At 41.0% G+C, this 19,100-nt stretch overlaps 1 protein-coding gene across 2 annotated transcripts in view; it reads right to left on the reverse strand.

Moving 5' to 3' along the window:
• Tsf2 (transferrin 2) overlaps positions 1 to 19,100 on the reverse strand; it is a 245,751-nt gene that overhangs the window by 170,190 nt on the left and 56,461 nt on the right. For both annotated transcript variants that reach the window (XM_071657722.1, XM_071657723.1), the window contains exons 5-6: positions 7,341 to 7,458; positions 6,503 to 6,686 (exon numbers count right to left, since the gene is read on the reverse strand). In XM_071657722.1, the coding sequence (XP_071513823.1) occupies positions 6,503 to 6,686; positions 7,341 to 7,458 (302 nt within the window). The remainder of the gene's footprint in view (positions 1 to 6,502; positions 6,687 to 7,340; positions 7,459 to 19,100) is intronic.

The raw sequence follows: 19,100 nt of genomic DNA on the forward strand, positions 1-19,100 counted from the left end.
AAATGTATATGCAAAAATTCTCTCAAAAATATAAGTTCCTCTCTAAAAATGATGAATGCAACCATACTGCCAAATTCATAGTGTCTGGAGATGATTTTCATTGAACCACTCTGATGAATACACAAGTGTCATATTTTACTGCAAAAGTGACTAAAAATTCATTCACGCTTGCACAGCTTCACTAGTCACTAGTCTGTTACTATCTCATGACAGTCCTGTTTAGAAGTCAATTTCTTCTTCTGAATAACGGCTCCATTTATACAGAGGGCTGATCCATCCTTGTATGGAGTACAGCTCTGATATCTGGGTTGGTTCAAGCTCTGCACCCTTACTTGACAAAGTTGAGTCAAAAGCAGTCCAACTTATAAACTCTCCCAGGATAACCTCATAAGTTAACTCACTTGCCCTATGCCACAAAGTTGACTTGCTTTCCCTACTCTACAGGTATTACCTTGGTTTTTGTTCCTGACTGCTAGCTGATTGTGTATCCCTACCAATTATAGCCCACAAAATGCTTAACAAGCTGCTGCATCACATGATTACTGAGTGGCCATTGGCAACTCAATGGTAGGATGTTTTAAAACTGATTTATTGTGTACACCTTAAAGCACTGGAACTCTCTACCTTCTCATGTCTTTCCCAATTACTATGACTTTGCATATTTCAAAAGACAGGTTTTTCATTCCTCCAAAATTCATAAATACTTTCCCTTGTTTCTTCTTCCTTCCATTCATAATCCTCTCTATATTTCAGTTAAGGCCTGCCCTTGATGTGGAATTGTCCATGACTCGAGCCTCCAATGTAAAAAGAAAAAACTATATAGTGCTTTATACCACAAGTTGGTCTTTCCCAGCTCAGTGGGGTAGCATTAGGAACTAAGTCTTCCAGAAAAGACCCTCACCTTGCTATTTCTAAATCTACATTTAGAATGTAATAATATAAAAAAGAAGGATTTCCAGCCTTCTATTCCTTTCAGTCACCTTTTATGAAACAGATACATGGGTAATATTCTTTCTCTTATATCCCCAGGGATAACTTATTGCATACACTATACCTAAATCACAGTATGCATCTCATGTCTGATCAGTGCCCTTGAAAATACATAATCAAATATAAAAGGTGCAGCAAAGAGGAACAAAAAGATAGCACCTATGGTAAAGGATTTGAACCACAGGGGGATGCTAACATCCTTGAACATCATAACATAAATACTGAGTCAATTTCTCATCTCATCCAATTTGCACTATTATGTCACTCAAAAATCACCTAAATGCCATAAATTCCAATTATTGTGAGAGATTTTCATGTGTCTTTCCATGAAGCCTGCTCTTTCATGATAATCCAACTCTAATGGTATATAAGGCAACCCTACACAGTGCATATCATAGCAATTACTTCACAGCTATACATACTGTGTGATAGCCCTTAAAAATTTTCTTTCACCCCCTCACACACTCTTACCTTCCACCGCACAATAACATTCAACTGTAAAACTGTTTGTGTTTTCATATTTCTTAATTCATATACCAACTGATACTGATTGAATTAGATTTCTTTCTAAACATTTAATTTTTCAAGTATTCCTTCACTACTTGAGACTTACACTGGATACCAGGAAACTCCTGGGATCCCAAGATTGCATGTTTGAATCCCATCATACTAGGATTGGGAACAACTGGAATATTGACGAACCTTACTGAAGACAGACATCAGAAGTGCCTCTTCTAAGTGAGTTGAATCAAACAGTAGGACACTCCAGGGCTTGGCCTTGAAGCCAATGCTATTCATGAGCCATAAAAACAACTTGCCAGAAAGTTTGGAATCATACTTGAATATCTTTGCAGATTGCATAAAAATAAACATCTTGCAGATATCAAAAAATAAACAACAAAATAAGCAAGGAATAAGTAAGGATAGGGGAAAAAGAATACTTCCCACGCATTCCTCGCATGTCGTAGAAAGCGACTAAAGGGGATGGGAGCAGGGGGCTAGAAACCCTCCCCTCCTTGTATTTTAACTTTCTAAAAGGGGAAAACAGAAGAAGGAGTCACAAAGGGAGTGCTCATCCTCCTCGAAGGCTCAGATTGGGGTGTCCAAATGTGAGTGGATGTAACCAAGATGAGAAAAAAGGAGAGATAGGTAGTATGTTTGAGGAAAGGAACTTGGATGTTTTGGCTCTGAGTGACACAAAGCTCAAGGATAAAGGGGAAGAGTGGTTTGGGAATGTCTTGGGAGTAAAGTCAGAGGTTGGTGAGAGGACAAGAGCAAGGGAAGGAGTAGCACTACTGAAACAGGAGTGGTGGGAGTATGTGATACAGTGTAAGAAAGTAAACTCTAGATTGATATGGGTAAAACTGAAAGTGGATGGAAAGAGATGGGTGATTATTGGTGCATATGCACCTGGGCATGAGAAGAAAGATCTTGAGAGGCAAGTGTTTTGGGAGCAGCTGGGTGAGTGTGTTGGTAGTTTTGATGCACGAGAAAGGGTTAGTGATCGGTGATTTCAATACAAAGGTGAGTAAAGTGGCAGTTGATGGAATAATTGGTGTACATGGGGTGTTCAATGTTGTATATGGAAATGGTGAAGAGCTTGTAGATTTGTGCTGAAAAAGGACTGGTGATTGAGAATACCTGGTTTAAAAAGAGAGATATACATAAGTATATGTATGTAAGTATGAGAGATGGCCAGAGAGCATTATTGGATTACGTATTAATTGATAGGCGTGCAAAAGAGAGACTTTTGGATGCTAACGAGCTGAGAGGTGCAACTGGAGGGATGTCTGATCATTATCTTGTGGAGGTGAAGGTGAAGATTTGTAGAGGTTTTCAGAAAAGAGAGAATGTTCGGGTGAAGACAGTGGTGAGAGTAAGTGAGCTTGGGAAGGAGACTTGTGTGAGGAAGTACCAGGAGAGATTGAGTGCAGAATGGAAAAAGGTGAGAGCAAAGGATGTAAGGGGAGTGGTGCTGGAATGGGAGGTATTTAGGGAAGCAGTGATGGCTTGCGCAAATGATGCTTGCAGCATGAGAAGTGTGGGAGGTGGGCAGATTAGAAAGGGTAGAGAGTGGTGGGATGAAGAAGTGAGATTATTAGTGAAAGAGAAGAGAGAGGCATTTGGATGAGTTTTTCAGGGAAATAGTGCAAATGACTGAAAGATGTATAAAAGAAAGAAGCAGGAGGTCAAGAAAAAGGTGCAAGAGATGAAAAAGAGGGCAAATGAGAGTTGGGGTGAGAGAGTATCATTGAATTTTAGGGTGAATAAAAAGATGCTTGGAAGGAGGTAAATAAAGTGCATAAGACAAGAGAACAAATGGGAACATCAGTGACGGGGGCTAATGGGGAGGTGATAACAAGTAGTGGTGATGTGAGAAGGAGATGGAGTGATTATTTTGAAGGTTTGTTGAACATGTTTAATGATAGTGCGGCAGATATAGGGTGTTTTGGTCAAGGTGGTGCGCGAAGTGAGAGGGTTAGGGAAAATTATTTGGTAAACAGAGAGGTAGTAAAAGCTTTGCAGAAGATGAAAGCAGGCAAGGCGGCGTATTTCGATGGTTTTGCAGAGGAATTTATTAAAAAAGGGGGTGAATGTGTTGTTGACTGGTTGGTAAAGATATCTAATGTATGTAAGACTCATGGTGAGGTGCCTGAGGATTGGCAGAATGCATGCATAGTGCCATTGTACAAAGGCAAAGGGGATAAAGGTGAGTGCTCAAATTACAGAGGTATAAGTTTGTTGAGTATTCCTCGGAAATTATATGGGAGGGTATTGATTAAGAGGGTGAAGGCATGTACAGAGCATCAGATTGGGGAAGAGCAGTGTGGTTTGAGAAGTGGAAGAGCATGTGTGGATCAGGTGTTTGCTTTGAAGAATGTATGCGAGAAATACTTAGAAAAGCAAATGGATTTGTATGTAACATCTATGGATCTGGAGAAGGCATATGATAGAGTTGATATAGATGCTCTCTGGAAGGTATTAAGAATATATGGTGTGGGAGGCAAATTTTTACAGGCAGTAAAAAGTTTTTTACTGAGGATGTAAGGCATGTCTATGAGTAGGAAGAGAGGAAAGTGATTGGTTCTCAGTGAATATCAGTTTGCGGCAGGGGTGTGTGATGTCTCCATGGTTGTTTAATTTGTTTATGGATGGGGTTGTTAGGGAGGTGAATGCTTGTTAAGGAGTGAATGCAAGAGTTTTGGAGAGAGGGGCAAGTATGCAGTATGTTGATGATGAGAGAGCTTGGGAAGTGAGTCAGTTGTTGTTCGCTGATGATACAGCGCTAGTGGCTGATTCGAGTGAGAAACTGCAGAAGCTGGTAACTGAGTTTGGTAAAAAGTGTGAAAGAAGAAAGCTGAGAGTAAATGTGAATAAGAGCAAGGTTATTAGGTACAGTAGGGTTGAGGGACAAGTCAATTGGGAGGTAAGTTTGAATGAAGAAAAACTGGAGAAAGTGAAGTGTTTTAGATATCTGGGAGTGGATTTGGCAGGAGATGGAACCATGGAAGTGGAAGTGAGTCACAGGGTGGGGGTGGGGGCAAAAGTTCTGGGAGCATTGAAAAATGTGTAAAAGGTGAGAACATTATCTCAGAAAGCAAAAATGGGTAATTTTGAAGGAAAAGTGGTTCCAACAATGTTAAATGGTTGCAAGGCATGGGCAATAGATAGAGTTATGCAGAGGAGGGTGGATATGCTGGAAATGAAATGCTCGAGGACAATATGTGGTGTGAGGTGGTTTGATTGAGTAAGTAATGAAAGGGTAAGAGAGATGCGTGGTAATAAAAAGAGTGTGGTTGAGAGAGCAGAAGAAGGTGTTTTGAAATGATTTGGTCATAAGGAGAGAATGAGTGAGGAGTGATTGAAAAGGAGGATATATGAGTCAGAGGTGGAGGAAACTAGAAGTGGGAGACCAAATTAAAGGTGGAAAGATGGAGTGAAAAAGATTTTGAGCAATCGAGGCCTGAACATGAAGGAGGGTGAAAGGTGTGCAAGGAATAGAGTGAATTGGAACGATGTGGTATACCAGGGTCAATGTGCTGTCAGTGGATTGAATCAGGGCATGTGAGGTGTCTGGGGTAAACCATGAAAAGTTTTGTGGGGCCTGGATGATAGGAAGCTGTGGCTTCGGTGCATTATACATGACAGATAGAGACTGAGTGTAAACGAGCGTGGCCTTTGTTGTCTTTTCCTAGCGCTACCTCGCGCGCACAAGGGGGGGAGGGGGTTGTCATTTCATGTGAGGCGGGGTGGCGACGGGAATGAGTAAAGGCAGTAAGTATGAATTATGTACATGTGTATATATGTATATGTCTGTGTATGTATATGTATGAGTACGTTGAAATGTATAGGTATGTACATGTGCGTGCGTGGATGTGTATGTCTGTACATGAGTATGTGAGTGGGTTGGGCCATTCTTTCGTCTGTTTCCTTGCACTACCTCACTAACGCAGGAGACAGCGACAAAGTATGATAATAAAAAAGAAATGTAGAGAAATGTTTTTATGCTAAGAGTGGCAAATACATTGAACAAACTAAATGAAGACATAAAATTTACATTATACTGGAAAAAATGATAACTGGAAAAGCTATAAAACAGTAAAAATAAAGTCAGGGATAGAGTTTCACTCTGTTTATCACTCCCTCCCCAGACTACACAAATAGGTAATGACAGACACAAAAATCTGGAAATACAAAGGTGCAAATTGTACTAGCATGAGAATTTCTATTCTACTTTCCTCCTAAATGTGACATCAATATGCACTGGAAAAAAATCTTCAGTACAATAAGATCATTGTTATCAATGTTCCATCACAGTAAAATTACATTAGCACCACTCTGAATAACAGTACAATGTCAAAATGTCAGTAAACACTTTGTTATTTTTAGGAAAGTTTTTCTATTATGAGAAAACTAATACCACATCCCAGATTACTAAAATCTGGGATGTGGTATTAGTTTTCTTACAATAGAAAAACTTTCCTAAAAATAACAAAGTGTTTACTGTCATTTTGACATTGTACTGTTATTCAGAGTGGTGCTAATGTAATTTTACTGTGATGGAACATTGATAACAATGATCTTATTGTACTGAAGATTTTTTTCCAGTGTATATTGATGTCACATTTAGGAGGAAAGTAGAATAGAAATTCTCATGCTAGTACAATTTGCACCTTTGTATTTCCAGATTTTTGTGTTTGTCATTACCTATTTGTGTAGTCTGGGGAGGGAGTGATAAACAGAGTGAAACTCTATCCCTGACTTTATTTTTACTGTTTTATAGCTTTTCCAGTTATCATTTTTTCCAGTATAATGTAAATTTTATGTCTTCATTTAGTTTGTTCAATGTATTTGCCACTCTTAGCATAAAAACATTTCTCTACATCATACCAATGCCATTGGGTTAATTTGTCAAACTGAATAAGTTCCACAGAGATATCAAGGTAAGATAGGAACCTATCAAGAGTAAAAATGCTACCCTATCAAAGCAACTATGATGTGAAAAACTTACGTATAGGCTACATTCTTTTCCTCCAGTGCCTTCCTGACTGTAGTGTGCTTGACAAAGGCTATTTGACCCTTATCAAGTAGACAACTGAAAGCCCCTCGATGGCCAGCATACAGGTCCTGGCTTGTGCAGTGCTGACCTGGGAGGTCACTACCACAGGCACTACAAAGAATTTGGTTGTTGTCACCTTTGAAAGAGAAGAAAGCATACATATCAAAATTTGGAAATCTAACCATATTTGATATGTATTACAAGATAAAACTAATATTGAAAACCATATCACCCTATAATTATCATTTTCATAATGACCTCTACACTAAATCAATTCACTATGTAGATATCTACTGCACAATCACAGAATTTTTCCTGATTTTCTAGTACAGCAGTGCATGCATGATATTCTCTGTATATTACATATGACACAAATGCAGATGGTGGAAAGATTTTCATAACTTCATTGTGTTTCTACTGCAAATGGGCATGAGAAGCATCCAGGGTAAACCATGGAAAGGTCCATGGGGCCTGGTTGTGAATAGGAGCTGTGATTTCAGTGCATTACACATGACAAACAGAGAATGGATGTGAGCAGATGCACCCTTTCTTCATATGTTCTTGGCACTACCTTGTTGATGTGGGAAATGGCGTTTGAGGAAAAAAATACAACTAAAAAATCTTGGATCAGTAGTATAATATAAGGACAAGGGTATTCAACTTGTTCCCTAGCAGCTGAAAACACATGCAAGTCTATGAAAAGTTGGTTTGGATTTTTAAAGTTCTTCCCTACCTTGAGTGAGACAACAGTGTTGAGCTAGGTAATTATCATAATTATGACAATACTCACCCAGTGGGTTGTATTTGTCAGAGAGGATATTCACAGCACAGCCACCACTAAAAAACTCAGATGCTGATTTAACATGATTGTTACAGTCGACAATCTTCATGGCTCCTGACCTGATCAGCTGAAAAACATATAATGATCAATTAAATTACAATGAAAAACACAGTTCATCACATTCCCATTAGAAATGCAATGTTCCCAGTTAGATGAAGGAGTTCTATGGAAATAAAATTCCCAAAGTATCTACATTTTCCATCTTTAATGCAGTATGATATCTAAAAGGGAGTGTTAAGTGATTTAATAGTACAGCAAGCCCTCGATTTAATGGACCCCGATATAATAAATTTTGGATTCAACGGACTGGGCAGTTATAACACAATAAATAATATTAATTCAAAGAATTAAAAAAGTAAAAAAATTAGAAAAATTTATCCCTGGGGATAGGGGAGAAAGAATACTTCCCACACATTCCTCGCGTGTCGTAGAAGGCAATTAAAGGGGACGGGAGCGGGGGGCTGGAAACACTTCCCTCCTTGTATTTTAACTTTCAGAAAGGGGAAACAGAAGAAGGAGTCATGCGGGGAGTGCTCATCCTATCTCAAAGGCTCAGAAGGAGGTGTCTAAATGTGTGTGGATGTAACCAAGATGAGATAAATGGATAGATAGGTAGTATGTTTGAGGAGAGGAACCTGGATGTTTTGGCTCTGAGTGAAACAAAGCTCAAGGGTAAAGGGGAGGAGTGGTTTGGGAATGTCTTGGGAGCAAAGTCAGGGATTAGTGAGAGGACAAGAGCAAGGGAAAGAGTAGCACTACTCCTGAAACAGGAGTAGTAGGAGTATGTGATAGAGTGTCAGAAAGTAAACTCTAGATTAATATGGGTAAAACTGAAAGTGGATGGAAAGAGATGGGTGATTATTGGTACATATGCACCTGGGTATGATTAGAAAGATCATAAAAGGCAAGTGTTTTGGGATCAGCTGAATGAGTGTGTTAGTGGTTTTGATAAAAGAGACCAGGTTATAGTGATGGGTGATTTGAATGCAAAGGTGAGTAATGTGGCAGTTGAGGGAATAAATGGTATACATGGGCTGTTCAGTGTTGTAAATGTAAATGGTGAAGAGCTTGTAGATCCAAAAGTCTCTCTTTCGCACGCCTATCAATTAACACGTAATCCAATAACGCTCTCTGGCCATCTCTCCTACTTACATACGTATACTTATGTATTTTATTTTATTTTATTTTGCTTTGTCGCTGTTTCCCGTGTTAGCAAGGTAGCACAAGGAAACAGACGAAAGAATGGCCCAACCCGCCCACATACACATGTATATACATACATGTCCACACACGCACAATATACATACCAATACATCTCAATGTACACATATATATACACAAACAGACATATACATATATACACATGTACATAATTCATACTGTCTGCCTTTATTTCTTCCAATCGCCACTTCACCACACATGGAATAACAACCCCCTCCCCCCTCATGTGTGCGAGGTAGCACTAGGAAAAAAACCCAAAGGACCCATTCGTTCACACTCACTCTCTAGCTGTCATGTAATAATGCACCGAAACCACAGCTCCCTTTCCACATCCAGGCCACACACACTTTGCATGGTTTACCCCAGAAGCTTCACATGCCCTGGTTCAATCCATTGACAGCACGTCAACCCCGGTATACCATATCGTTCCAATTCACTCTATTCCTTGCACGCCTTTCACCCTCCTGCATGTTCAGGCCCCGATCACTCAAAATCTTTTTCACTCCATCTTTCCACCTCCAATTTGGTCTCCCTCTTCTCCTCGTTCCCTCCACCTTTGACACATATATCCTCTTGGTCAATCTTTCCCCACTCATTCTCTCCATGTGACCAAACCATTTCAAAACACCCTCTTCTGCTCTCTCAACCATGCTCTTTTTATTTCCACACATCTCTCTCACCCTTACATTACTTACTCGATAAAACCACCTCACACCACATATTGTCCTCAAACATCTCATTTCCAGCACATCCACCCTCCTGCGCACAACTCTATCCATAGCCCACTCCTCGCAACCATACAACATTGTTGGAACCACTATTCCTTCAAACATACCCATTTTTGCTTTCTGAGATAATGTTCTCGACTTCCAAACATTCTTCAAGGCTCCCAGAATTTTCATCCCCTCCCCCACACTATGATTCACTTCCACTTCCATGGTTCCATCCGCTGCCAGTCCACTCCCAGATATCTAAAACACTTTAATTCCTCCAGCTTTTCTCCATTCAAACTTACCTCCCAATTGACTTGACCCTCAACCCTATTGTACCTAATAACCTTGCTCTTATTCACATTTACTCTTAACTTTCTTCTTTCACACACTTTACCAAACTTAGTCACCAGCTTCTGCAGTTTCTTACATGAATCAGCCACCAGGGCTGTATCATCAGCGAACAACAACTGACTCACTTCCCAAGCTCTCTCATCCACAACAGACGGCATACTTGCCCCTCTTTCAAAAACTCTTGCATTCACCTCCCTAACAACCCCATCCATAAACAAATTAAACAACCATGGTGACATCACACACCCCTGCCGCAAACCTACATTCACTGAGAACCAATCACTTTCCTCTCTTCCTACACGTACACATGCCTTACATCCTCGATAAAAACTTTTCACTGCTTCTAACAACTTGCCTCCCACACCATATATTCTTAATACCTTCCACAGGGCATCTCTATCAACTCTATCATATGCCTTCTCCAGATCCATAAATGCTGCACACAAATCCATTTGCTTTTCTAAGTATTTCTCACATACATTCTTCAAAGCAAACACCTGATCCACACATCCTCTACCACTTCTGGAACCACACTGCTCTTCTCCAATCTGATGCTCTGTACATGCCTTCACCCTCTCAATCAATACCCTCCCATATAAATTACCAGGAATACTCAACAAACTTATACCTCTGTAATTTGAGCACTCACTTTTATCCCCTTTGCCTTTATACTAACAATGGCACTATGCAAGCATTCCGCCAATCCTCAGGCACCTCACCATGAGTTACACATACACTAAATATCCTTACCAACCAGTCAACGATACAGTCACCCCCTTTTTTAATATATTCCACTGCAATAGCATCCAAACCCGCTGCCTTGCCGAATTTCATCTTCCGCAATGCTTTTACCACCTCTTCTCCGATTACCAAATCATTTTCCCTAACCATCTCACTTTGCACGCCACCTCAACCAAAACACCCTATATCTGCCACTCTATCATCAAACACACTCAACAAAACTTATGTATATCTCTCTTATTAAACCAGGTATTCCCAATCACCAGCCTTTTTTCAGCACATATGCATATGCACCAATAATCACCCATCTCTCTCCATCCACTTTCAGTTTCACCCATATCAATCGAGAGTTTACTTTCTTACACTCTATCACATACTCCCAACACTCCTGTTTCAGGAGTAGTGCTACTCCTTCCCTTGCTCTAGTCCTCTCACTAACCCCTGACTTAAAAATATAATAAATATATATACATATATATCATTATCATTATTATTATTATACTTTGTCGCTGTCTCCCGCGTTTGCGAGGTAGCGCAAGGAAACAGACGAAAGAAATGGCCCAACCCCCCCATACACATGTATATACATACGTCCACACACGCAAATATACATACCTACACAGCTTTCCATGGTTTACCCCAGACGCTTCACATGCCTTGATTCAATCCACTGACAGCACGTCAACCCCGGTATACCACATCGCTCCAATTCACTCTATTCCTTGCCCTCCTTTCACCCTCCTGCATGTTCAGGCCCCAATCACACAAAATCTTTTTCACTCCATCTTTCCACCTCCAATTTGGTCTCCCTCTTCTCCTTGTTCCCTCCACCTCCGACACATATATCCTCTTGGTCAATCTTTCCTCACTCATCCTCTCCATGTGCCCAAACCACTTCAAAACACCCTCTTCTGCTCTCTCAACCACGCTCTTTTTATTTCCACACATCTCTCTTACCCTTACGTTACTCACTCTATCAAACCACCTCACACCACACATTGTCCTCAAACATCTCATTTCCAGCACATCCATCCTCCTGCGCACAACTCTATCCATAGCCCACACCTCGCAACCATACAACATTGTTGGAACCACTATTCCTTCAAACATACCCATTTTTGCTTTCCGAGATAATGTTCTCGACTTCCACACATTCTTCAAGGCCCCCAGAATTTTCGCCCCCTCCCCCACCCTATGATCCACTTCCGCTTCCATGGTTCCATCCACTGCCAGATCCACTCCCAGATATCTAAAACACTTCACTTCCTCCAGTTTTTCTCCATTCAAACTCACCTCCCAATTGACTTGACCCTCAACCCTACTGTACCTAATAACCTTGCTCTTATTCACATTTACTCTTAACTTTCTTCTTCCACACACTTTACCAAACTCAGTCACCAGCTTCTGCAGTTTCTCACATGAATCAGCCACCAGTGCTGTATCATCAGCGAACAACAACTGACTCACTTCCCAAGCTCTCTCATCCCCAACAGACTTCATACTTGCCCCTCTTTCCAAAACTCTTGCTTTTTCCTCCCTAACAACCCCATCCATAAACAAATTAAACAACCATGGAGACATCACACACCCCTGCCGCAAACCTACATTCACTGAAACCAATCACTTTCCTCTCTTCCTACACGTACACATGCCTTACATCCTCGATAAAAACTTTTCACTGCTTCTAACAACTTTCCTCCCACACCATATATTCTTAATACCTTCCACAGAGCATCTCTATCAACTCTATCGTATGCCTTCTCCAGATCCATAAATGCTACATACAAATCCATTTGCTTTTCTAAGTATTTCTCACATACATTCTTCAAAGCAAACACCTGATCCACACATCCTCTACCACTTCTGAAACCACACTGCTCTTCCCCAATCTGATGCTCTGTACATGCCTTCACCCTCTCAATCAATACCCTCCCATATAATTTACCAGGAATACTCAACAAACTTATACCTCTGTAATTTGAGCACTCACTCTTATCCCCTTTGCCTTTGTACAATGGCACTATGCACGCATTCCGCCAATCCTCAGGCACCTCACCATGAGTCATACATACATTAAATAACCTTACCAACCAGTCAACAATACAGTCACCCCCTTTTTTAATAGATTCCACTGCAATACCATCCAAACCTGCTGCCTTGCCGGCTTTCATCTTCCGCAAAGCTTTCACTACCTCTTCTCTGTTTACCAAATCATTTTCCCTAACCCTCTCACTTTGCACACCACCTCGACCAAAACACCCTATATCTGCCACTCTATCATCAAACACATTCAACAAACCTTCAAAATACTCACTCCATCTCCTTCTCACATCACCACTACTTGTTATCACCTCCCCATTTGCGCCCTTCACTGAAGTTCCCATTTGCTCCCTTGTCTTACGCACTTTATTTACCTCCTTCCAGAACATCTTTTTATTCTCCCTAAAATTTAATGATACTCTTGACCTCCTGTCTCTTTCTTTTATACATCTCCCACTCAATTGCATTTTTTCCCTGCAAAAATCATCCAAATGCCTCTCTCTTCTCTTTCACTAATACTCTTACTTCTTCATCCCACCACTCACTACCCTTTCTAATCAACCCACCTCCCACTCTTCTCATGCCACAAGCATCTTTTGCGCAATCCATCACTGATTCCCTAAATACATCCCATTCCTCCCCCACTCCCCTTGCTTCCATTGTTCTCACCTTTTTCCATTCTGTACTCAGTCTCTCCTGGTACTTCCTCACACTGGTCTCCTTCTCAAGCTCACTTACTCTCACCACCCTCTTCACCCCAACATTCACTCTTCTTTTCTGAAAACCCATACAAATCTTCACCTTAGCCTCCACAAGATAATGATATATATTATATTTTATTATACTTTGTCGCTGTCTCCCGCATTTGCGAGGTAGCGCAAGGAAACAGACGAAAGAAATGGCCCAACCCCCCCCCATACACATGTATATACATACATCCACACACGCAAATATACATACCTACACAGCTTTCCATGGTTTACCCCAGACGCTTCACATGCCTTGATTCAATCCACTTACAGCACGTCAACCCCGGTATACCACATCGCTCCAATTCACTCTATTCCTTGCCCTCCTTTCACCCTCCTACATATTCAGGCCCCGATCACACAAAATCTTTTTCACTCCATCTTTCCACCTCCAATTTGGTCTCCCTCTTCTCCTCATTCCCTCCACCTCCGACACATATATCCTCTTGGTCAATCTTTCCTCACTCATTCTCTCCATGTGCCGAAACCACTTCAAAACACCCTCTTCTGCTCTCTCAACCACGCTCTTTTTATTTCCACACATCTCTCTTACCCTTACGTTACTCACTCGATCAAACCACCTCACACCACACATTGTCCTCAAACATCTCATTTCCAGCACATCCATCCTCCTGCGCACAACTCTATCCATAGCCCACCCCTCGCAACCATACAACATTGTTGGAACCACTATTCCTTCAAACATACCCATTTTTGCTTTCCGAGATAATGTTCTCGACTTCCACACATTCTTCAAGGCTCCCAGAATTTTCGCCCCCTCCCCCACCCTATGATCCACTTCCGCTTCCATGGTTCCATCCGCTGCCAGATCCACTCCCAGATATCTAAAACACTTCACTTCCTCCAGTTTTTCTCCATTCAAACTCACCTCCCAATTGACTTGACCCTCAACCCTACTGTACCTAATAACCTTGCTCTTATTCACATTTACTCTTAACTTTCTTCTTCCACACACTTTACCAAACTCAGTCACCAGCTTCTGCAGTTCCTCACATGAATCAGCCACCAGCGCTGTATCATCAGCGAACAACAACTGACTCACTTCCCAAGCTCTCTCATCCCCAACAGACTTCATACTTGCCCCTCTTTCCAAAACTCTTGCATTTACCTCCCTAACAACCCCATGCATAAACAAATTAAACAACCATAGAGACATCACACACCCCTGCCGCAAACCTACATTCACTGAGAACCAATCACTTTCCTCTCTTCCTACACGTACACATGCCTTACATCCTCGATAAAAACATTTCACTGCTTCTAACAACTTTCCTCCCACACCATATATTCTTAATACCTTCCACAGAGCATCTCTATCAACTCTATCATATGCCTTCTCCAGATCCATAAATGCTACATACAAATCCATTTGCTTTTCTAAGTATTTCTCACATACATTCTTCAAAGCAAACACCTGATCCATGCATCCTCTACCACTTCTGAAACCACACTGCTCTTCCCCAATCTGATGCTCTGTACATGCCTTCACCCTCTCAATCAATACCCTCCCATATAATTTACCAGGAATACTCAACAAACTTATACCTCTGTAATTTGAGCACTCACTCTTATCCCCTTTGCCTTTGTACAATGGCACTATGCACGCATTCCGCCAATCCTCAGGCACCTCACCATGAGTCATACATATATTAAATAACCTTACCATATATATATATATATATATTGTACAAAGGCAAAGGGGATAAGAGTGAGTGCTCAAATTACAGAGGTATAAGTTTGTTGAGTATTCCTGGTAAATTATATGGGAGGGTATTGAGTGAGAGGGTGAAGGCATGTACAGAGCATCAGATTGGGGAAGAGCAGTGTGGTTTCAGAAGTGGTAGAGGATGTGTGGATCAGGTGTTTGCTTTGAAGAATGTATGTGAGAAATACTTAGAAAAGCAAATGGATTTGTATGTAGCATTTATGGATCTGGAGAAGGCATATGATAGAGTTGATAGAGATGCTCTGTGGAAGGTATTAAGAATATATGGTGTGGGAGGAAAGTTGTTAGAAGCAGTGAAAAGTTTTTATCGAGGATGTAAGGCATGTGTACGTGTAGGAAGAGAGGAAAGTGATTGGTTCTCAGTGAATGTAGGTTTGCGGCAGGGGTGTGTGATGTCTCCATGGTTGTTTAATTTGTTTATGGATGGGGTTGTTAGGGAGGTAAATGCAAGAGTTTTGGAAAGAGGGGCAAGTATGAAGTCTGTTGGGGATGAGAGAGCTTGGGAAGTGAGTCAGTTGTTGTACGCTGATGATACAGCGCTGGTGGCTGATTCATGTGAGAAACTGCAGAAGCTGGTGACTGAGTTTGGTAAAGTGTGTGGAAGAAGAAAGTTAAGAGTAAATGTGAATAAGAGCAAGGTTATTAGGTACAGTAGGGTTGAGGGTCAAGTCAATTGGGAGGTGAGTTTGAATGGAGAAAAACTGGAGGAAGTGAAGTGTTTTAGATATCTGGGAGTGGATCTGGCAGCGGATGGACCAATGGAAGCGGAAGTGGATCATAGGGTGGGGGAGGGGGCGAAAATTCTGGGGGCCTTGAAGAATGTGTGGAAGTCGAGAACATTATCTCGGAAAGCAAAAATGGGTATGTTTGAAGGAATAGTGGTTCCAACAATGTTGTATGGTTGCGAGGCGTGGGCTATGGATAGAGTTGTGCAAGGAGGATGGATGTGCTGGAAATGAGATGTTTGAGGACAATGTGTGGTGTGAGGTGGTTTGATCGAGTGAGTAACGTAAGGGTAAGAGAGATGTGTGGAAATAAAAAGAGCGTGGTTGAGAGAGCAGAAGAGGGTGTTTTGAAGTGGTTTCGGCACATGGAGAGGATGAGTGAGGAAAGATTGACCAAGAGGATATATGTGTCGGAGGTGGAGGGAGCCAGGAGAAGAGGGAGACCAAATTGGAGGTGGAAAGATGGAGTGAAAAAGATTTTGTGTGATCGGGGCCTGAACATGCAGGAGGGTGAAAGGAGGGCAAGGAATAGAGTGAATTGGAGCGATGTGGTATACCGGGGTTGACGTGCTGTCAGTGGATTGAATCAAGGCATGTGAAGCGTCTGGGGTAAACCATGGAAAGCTGTGTAGGTATGTATATTTGCGTGTGTGGACGTATGTATATACATGTGTATGGGGGGGGTTGGGCCATTTCTTTCGTCTGTTTCCTTGCACTACCTCGCAAACGCGGGAGACAGCGACAAAGTAAAAAAAAAAAAAAAAAAAAATGTATATGTATGTACATGTGTATATGTTGATATGTATATGTATGTATGCATGTAAGTATAATGATAGGTTGGAGGCTCCAGTCACTGAAGTCCACATCAAAGCTGGGCCTATATTGAAATGTAGATGGTAATGAATATGAAAAAAGAAGACAAGGGATATATATATTTACAAAGTTTGGAGAAAATGAAAAGCCTGTCTTTTAAAATGTGCCAGGACAGTGTAACTGAGAAAGACATGAGAGGGTAGAAAGTTTCAAAGCTTCAAGGTGTAGGGAATAAAACAATTGTGTTTTTTCAATCCCTGCATACTCCTCTTAACTTTCAGCCACTTTCTCTTACAAATCCCCCAATCATTTGCACTCCTTCCCTTTAAGTACTGCCCAAATGACTTTTTCCCTTTCACTGACAACTTTACTTCTTCACCCAACCACCAAATACCCTCTCTACTTTGTTCGCCTCAAGCACCTCTCACACATGCTAGCAATTATTCCCTCTTCGGCCTTTGTTTATCTGGGGAAAGCATAAGTCAGATTTGATAAATATGACTTGTGGAAGATCTTAAGAATATATTGTGAGGGAGGAAAGAAGCTAGAAGTAGTGAGAAGTTTTTATCAAGGGTAAATGGCATAAGTACAAGTAGGATGAGAAGACAAACAACAGTTCAAAGTGAAGGTTGGTCTGAGACAGTGGTGTGTGATGTCACAATGGTCATTTAATTTGTTTATGAATGGAGTAGTGAGTGAAGAATATGTGGCAGTCTTGGAAAAGGGGGCGAGAGTGCACTCTGCTGGGGATGAGAGGGCTTGAGAAGTGAGTCAGGTGTTGTCTGCTGATGATGCAACATTGGTGGCAGATTTGAGTGAGAAACTGCAGAAGCTGGTAACTGAGTTTGGAAGAGTGAAAGAAAGGAGGAAGCTGAGAATAAATGTGAGTAAAACCAAGGTCAACAGGTTTAGCAAGGTTGAGGGACACATTAGTTGAACTATGAGTATGAATAGAGAAAAATTGGAGGGAGTGACGAGTTTCAAATACCTGGGACTGGACATGCCAACAAATGGAACCATGGAAGTGGATATGAGTCATAGGGATAATGAGATGGCAAACATTCTGGGAGTGCTAAAGAATGTGAGAGAGTGAAAATGGGAATGTTTGAAGGTAATATAACCCAAACATTATATAATGCAAGGGATGGGCTATATATAAGGCTGTGCAGAGGAAGGTGAATGTGCTGGAAATGGAGTGTTTGAGGACAATAGTTGGTGAGAGGTGGTTTGATGAAGTACATAATGAAAGGGTAATAAAGAGGTGTGGTAATTCAAAGTATGGTTGAAAGAGCTAAAGAGGGTGTACTGAACTGTTCTGGACATATAGAAAGAACAAGTAAAGAAAGGTTGACAAAGAGCATATATGTTTCAGAAAAGTGAGAATAAACTTCTATCTGAAAAGAATGTTCATAAGCTATTCCAGCCAGCTTTGCTGAGGTGCTAATATTTACGTTTAGGAGCTGCAGGAGTGTGCCTCTGAACTTGCACCTGCGCTTGCTTGTCTGTTCAATTTCTGTTCAAAAACCAAGACTTTTTTTCTTAGAAACATGCATTGGTCATCCTATCTCAGGGTGACCATTCTCAATCCCTGCAATTATAAGCTTGTTGCTTTGAAATCTACCATTTCCAAAGTCTTTGAATCCCTCCTCAACCCCCATATCTTCAGACATCTTAAATCTCACGTTCTTCTCTATGATCACCACTATGGTTTCCAAAAAGCAATATCCATTGATGATATTCTTTCCTACCTAACTAATGTCTGGTCATCACCCCTGAAGGATTTTGGGAATTACTGCATCATTACCCTTGATATATCCAAAGCTTCTGATGGTGTAGCATCAGAGTCTCATCTCTATGCTCCCCTCTTTTAGCTTCCCTCCTTCTCTTTGCTCCCTCAGATCAAGCTTCCTTTTTACCAATGATCTTTCTTTTAAAAATAACCAAATGCACTCATAGACTACCTACTCACCACTTCATTCCTCTATGTCCTTCAATTCTGCTCCTTCTCTCATTCAATCTGCATCTCACCTCAACACAACCTGGAGAGGATATCTCAGCATGGAAGATGAAATCTGGTAAGGTTTAATGCCTCCCAGATCCAGTTTCTGCCCATCTCTCTATTGAAGATTCCTCGCAACTTCCCTCCTTCAACAGTTCTGTAATCCCACCTCTGAACTCAAATAAACATTCTAGGTATTACTATAACATCCACTCTAGTTCTGTAATCCCATCTCTTAACTCAATAAACATACTTGGTATTACTATAACATCCACTCTATTTTCAACATCATATATAATGGAAATATATAAGTCTGCCTCTAAGTAACTGGAAGTCCTATTTAGATGTTGAAATTTGTTTTCTTCCAAAAAGCTGTTCTGCTTTTCAAGGGATTGATTCGTACTTGTATGGAGTCCTTTCCCTCTTATATAGGTATTACTTTGGTTTTCACTTTCAAGAGCTAGCTGCTTGTGTGTCCCCACCACAAGCTAGACCATGCAATACTCAGCAAGCTGCTGCATCACAATTACTGTGTGGCTAATGGGAACTCAAGGATGGACCATTTTCATAACTGTTTCCTTCCCTACACCTTGAAGTTTTGGAACTCTCT

Source organism: Panulirus ornatus, chromosome 65 (assembly GCF_036320965.1).
Source record: "Panulirus ornatus isolate Po-2019 chromosome 65, ASM3632096v1, whole genome shotgun sequence".
Lineage (NCBI taxonomy): Eukaryota > Metazoa > Arthropoda > Malacostraca > Decapoda > Palinuridae > Panulirus > Panulirus ornatus.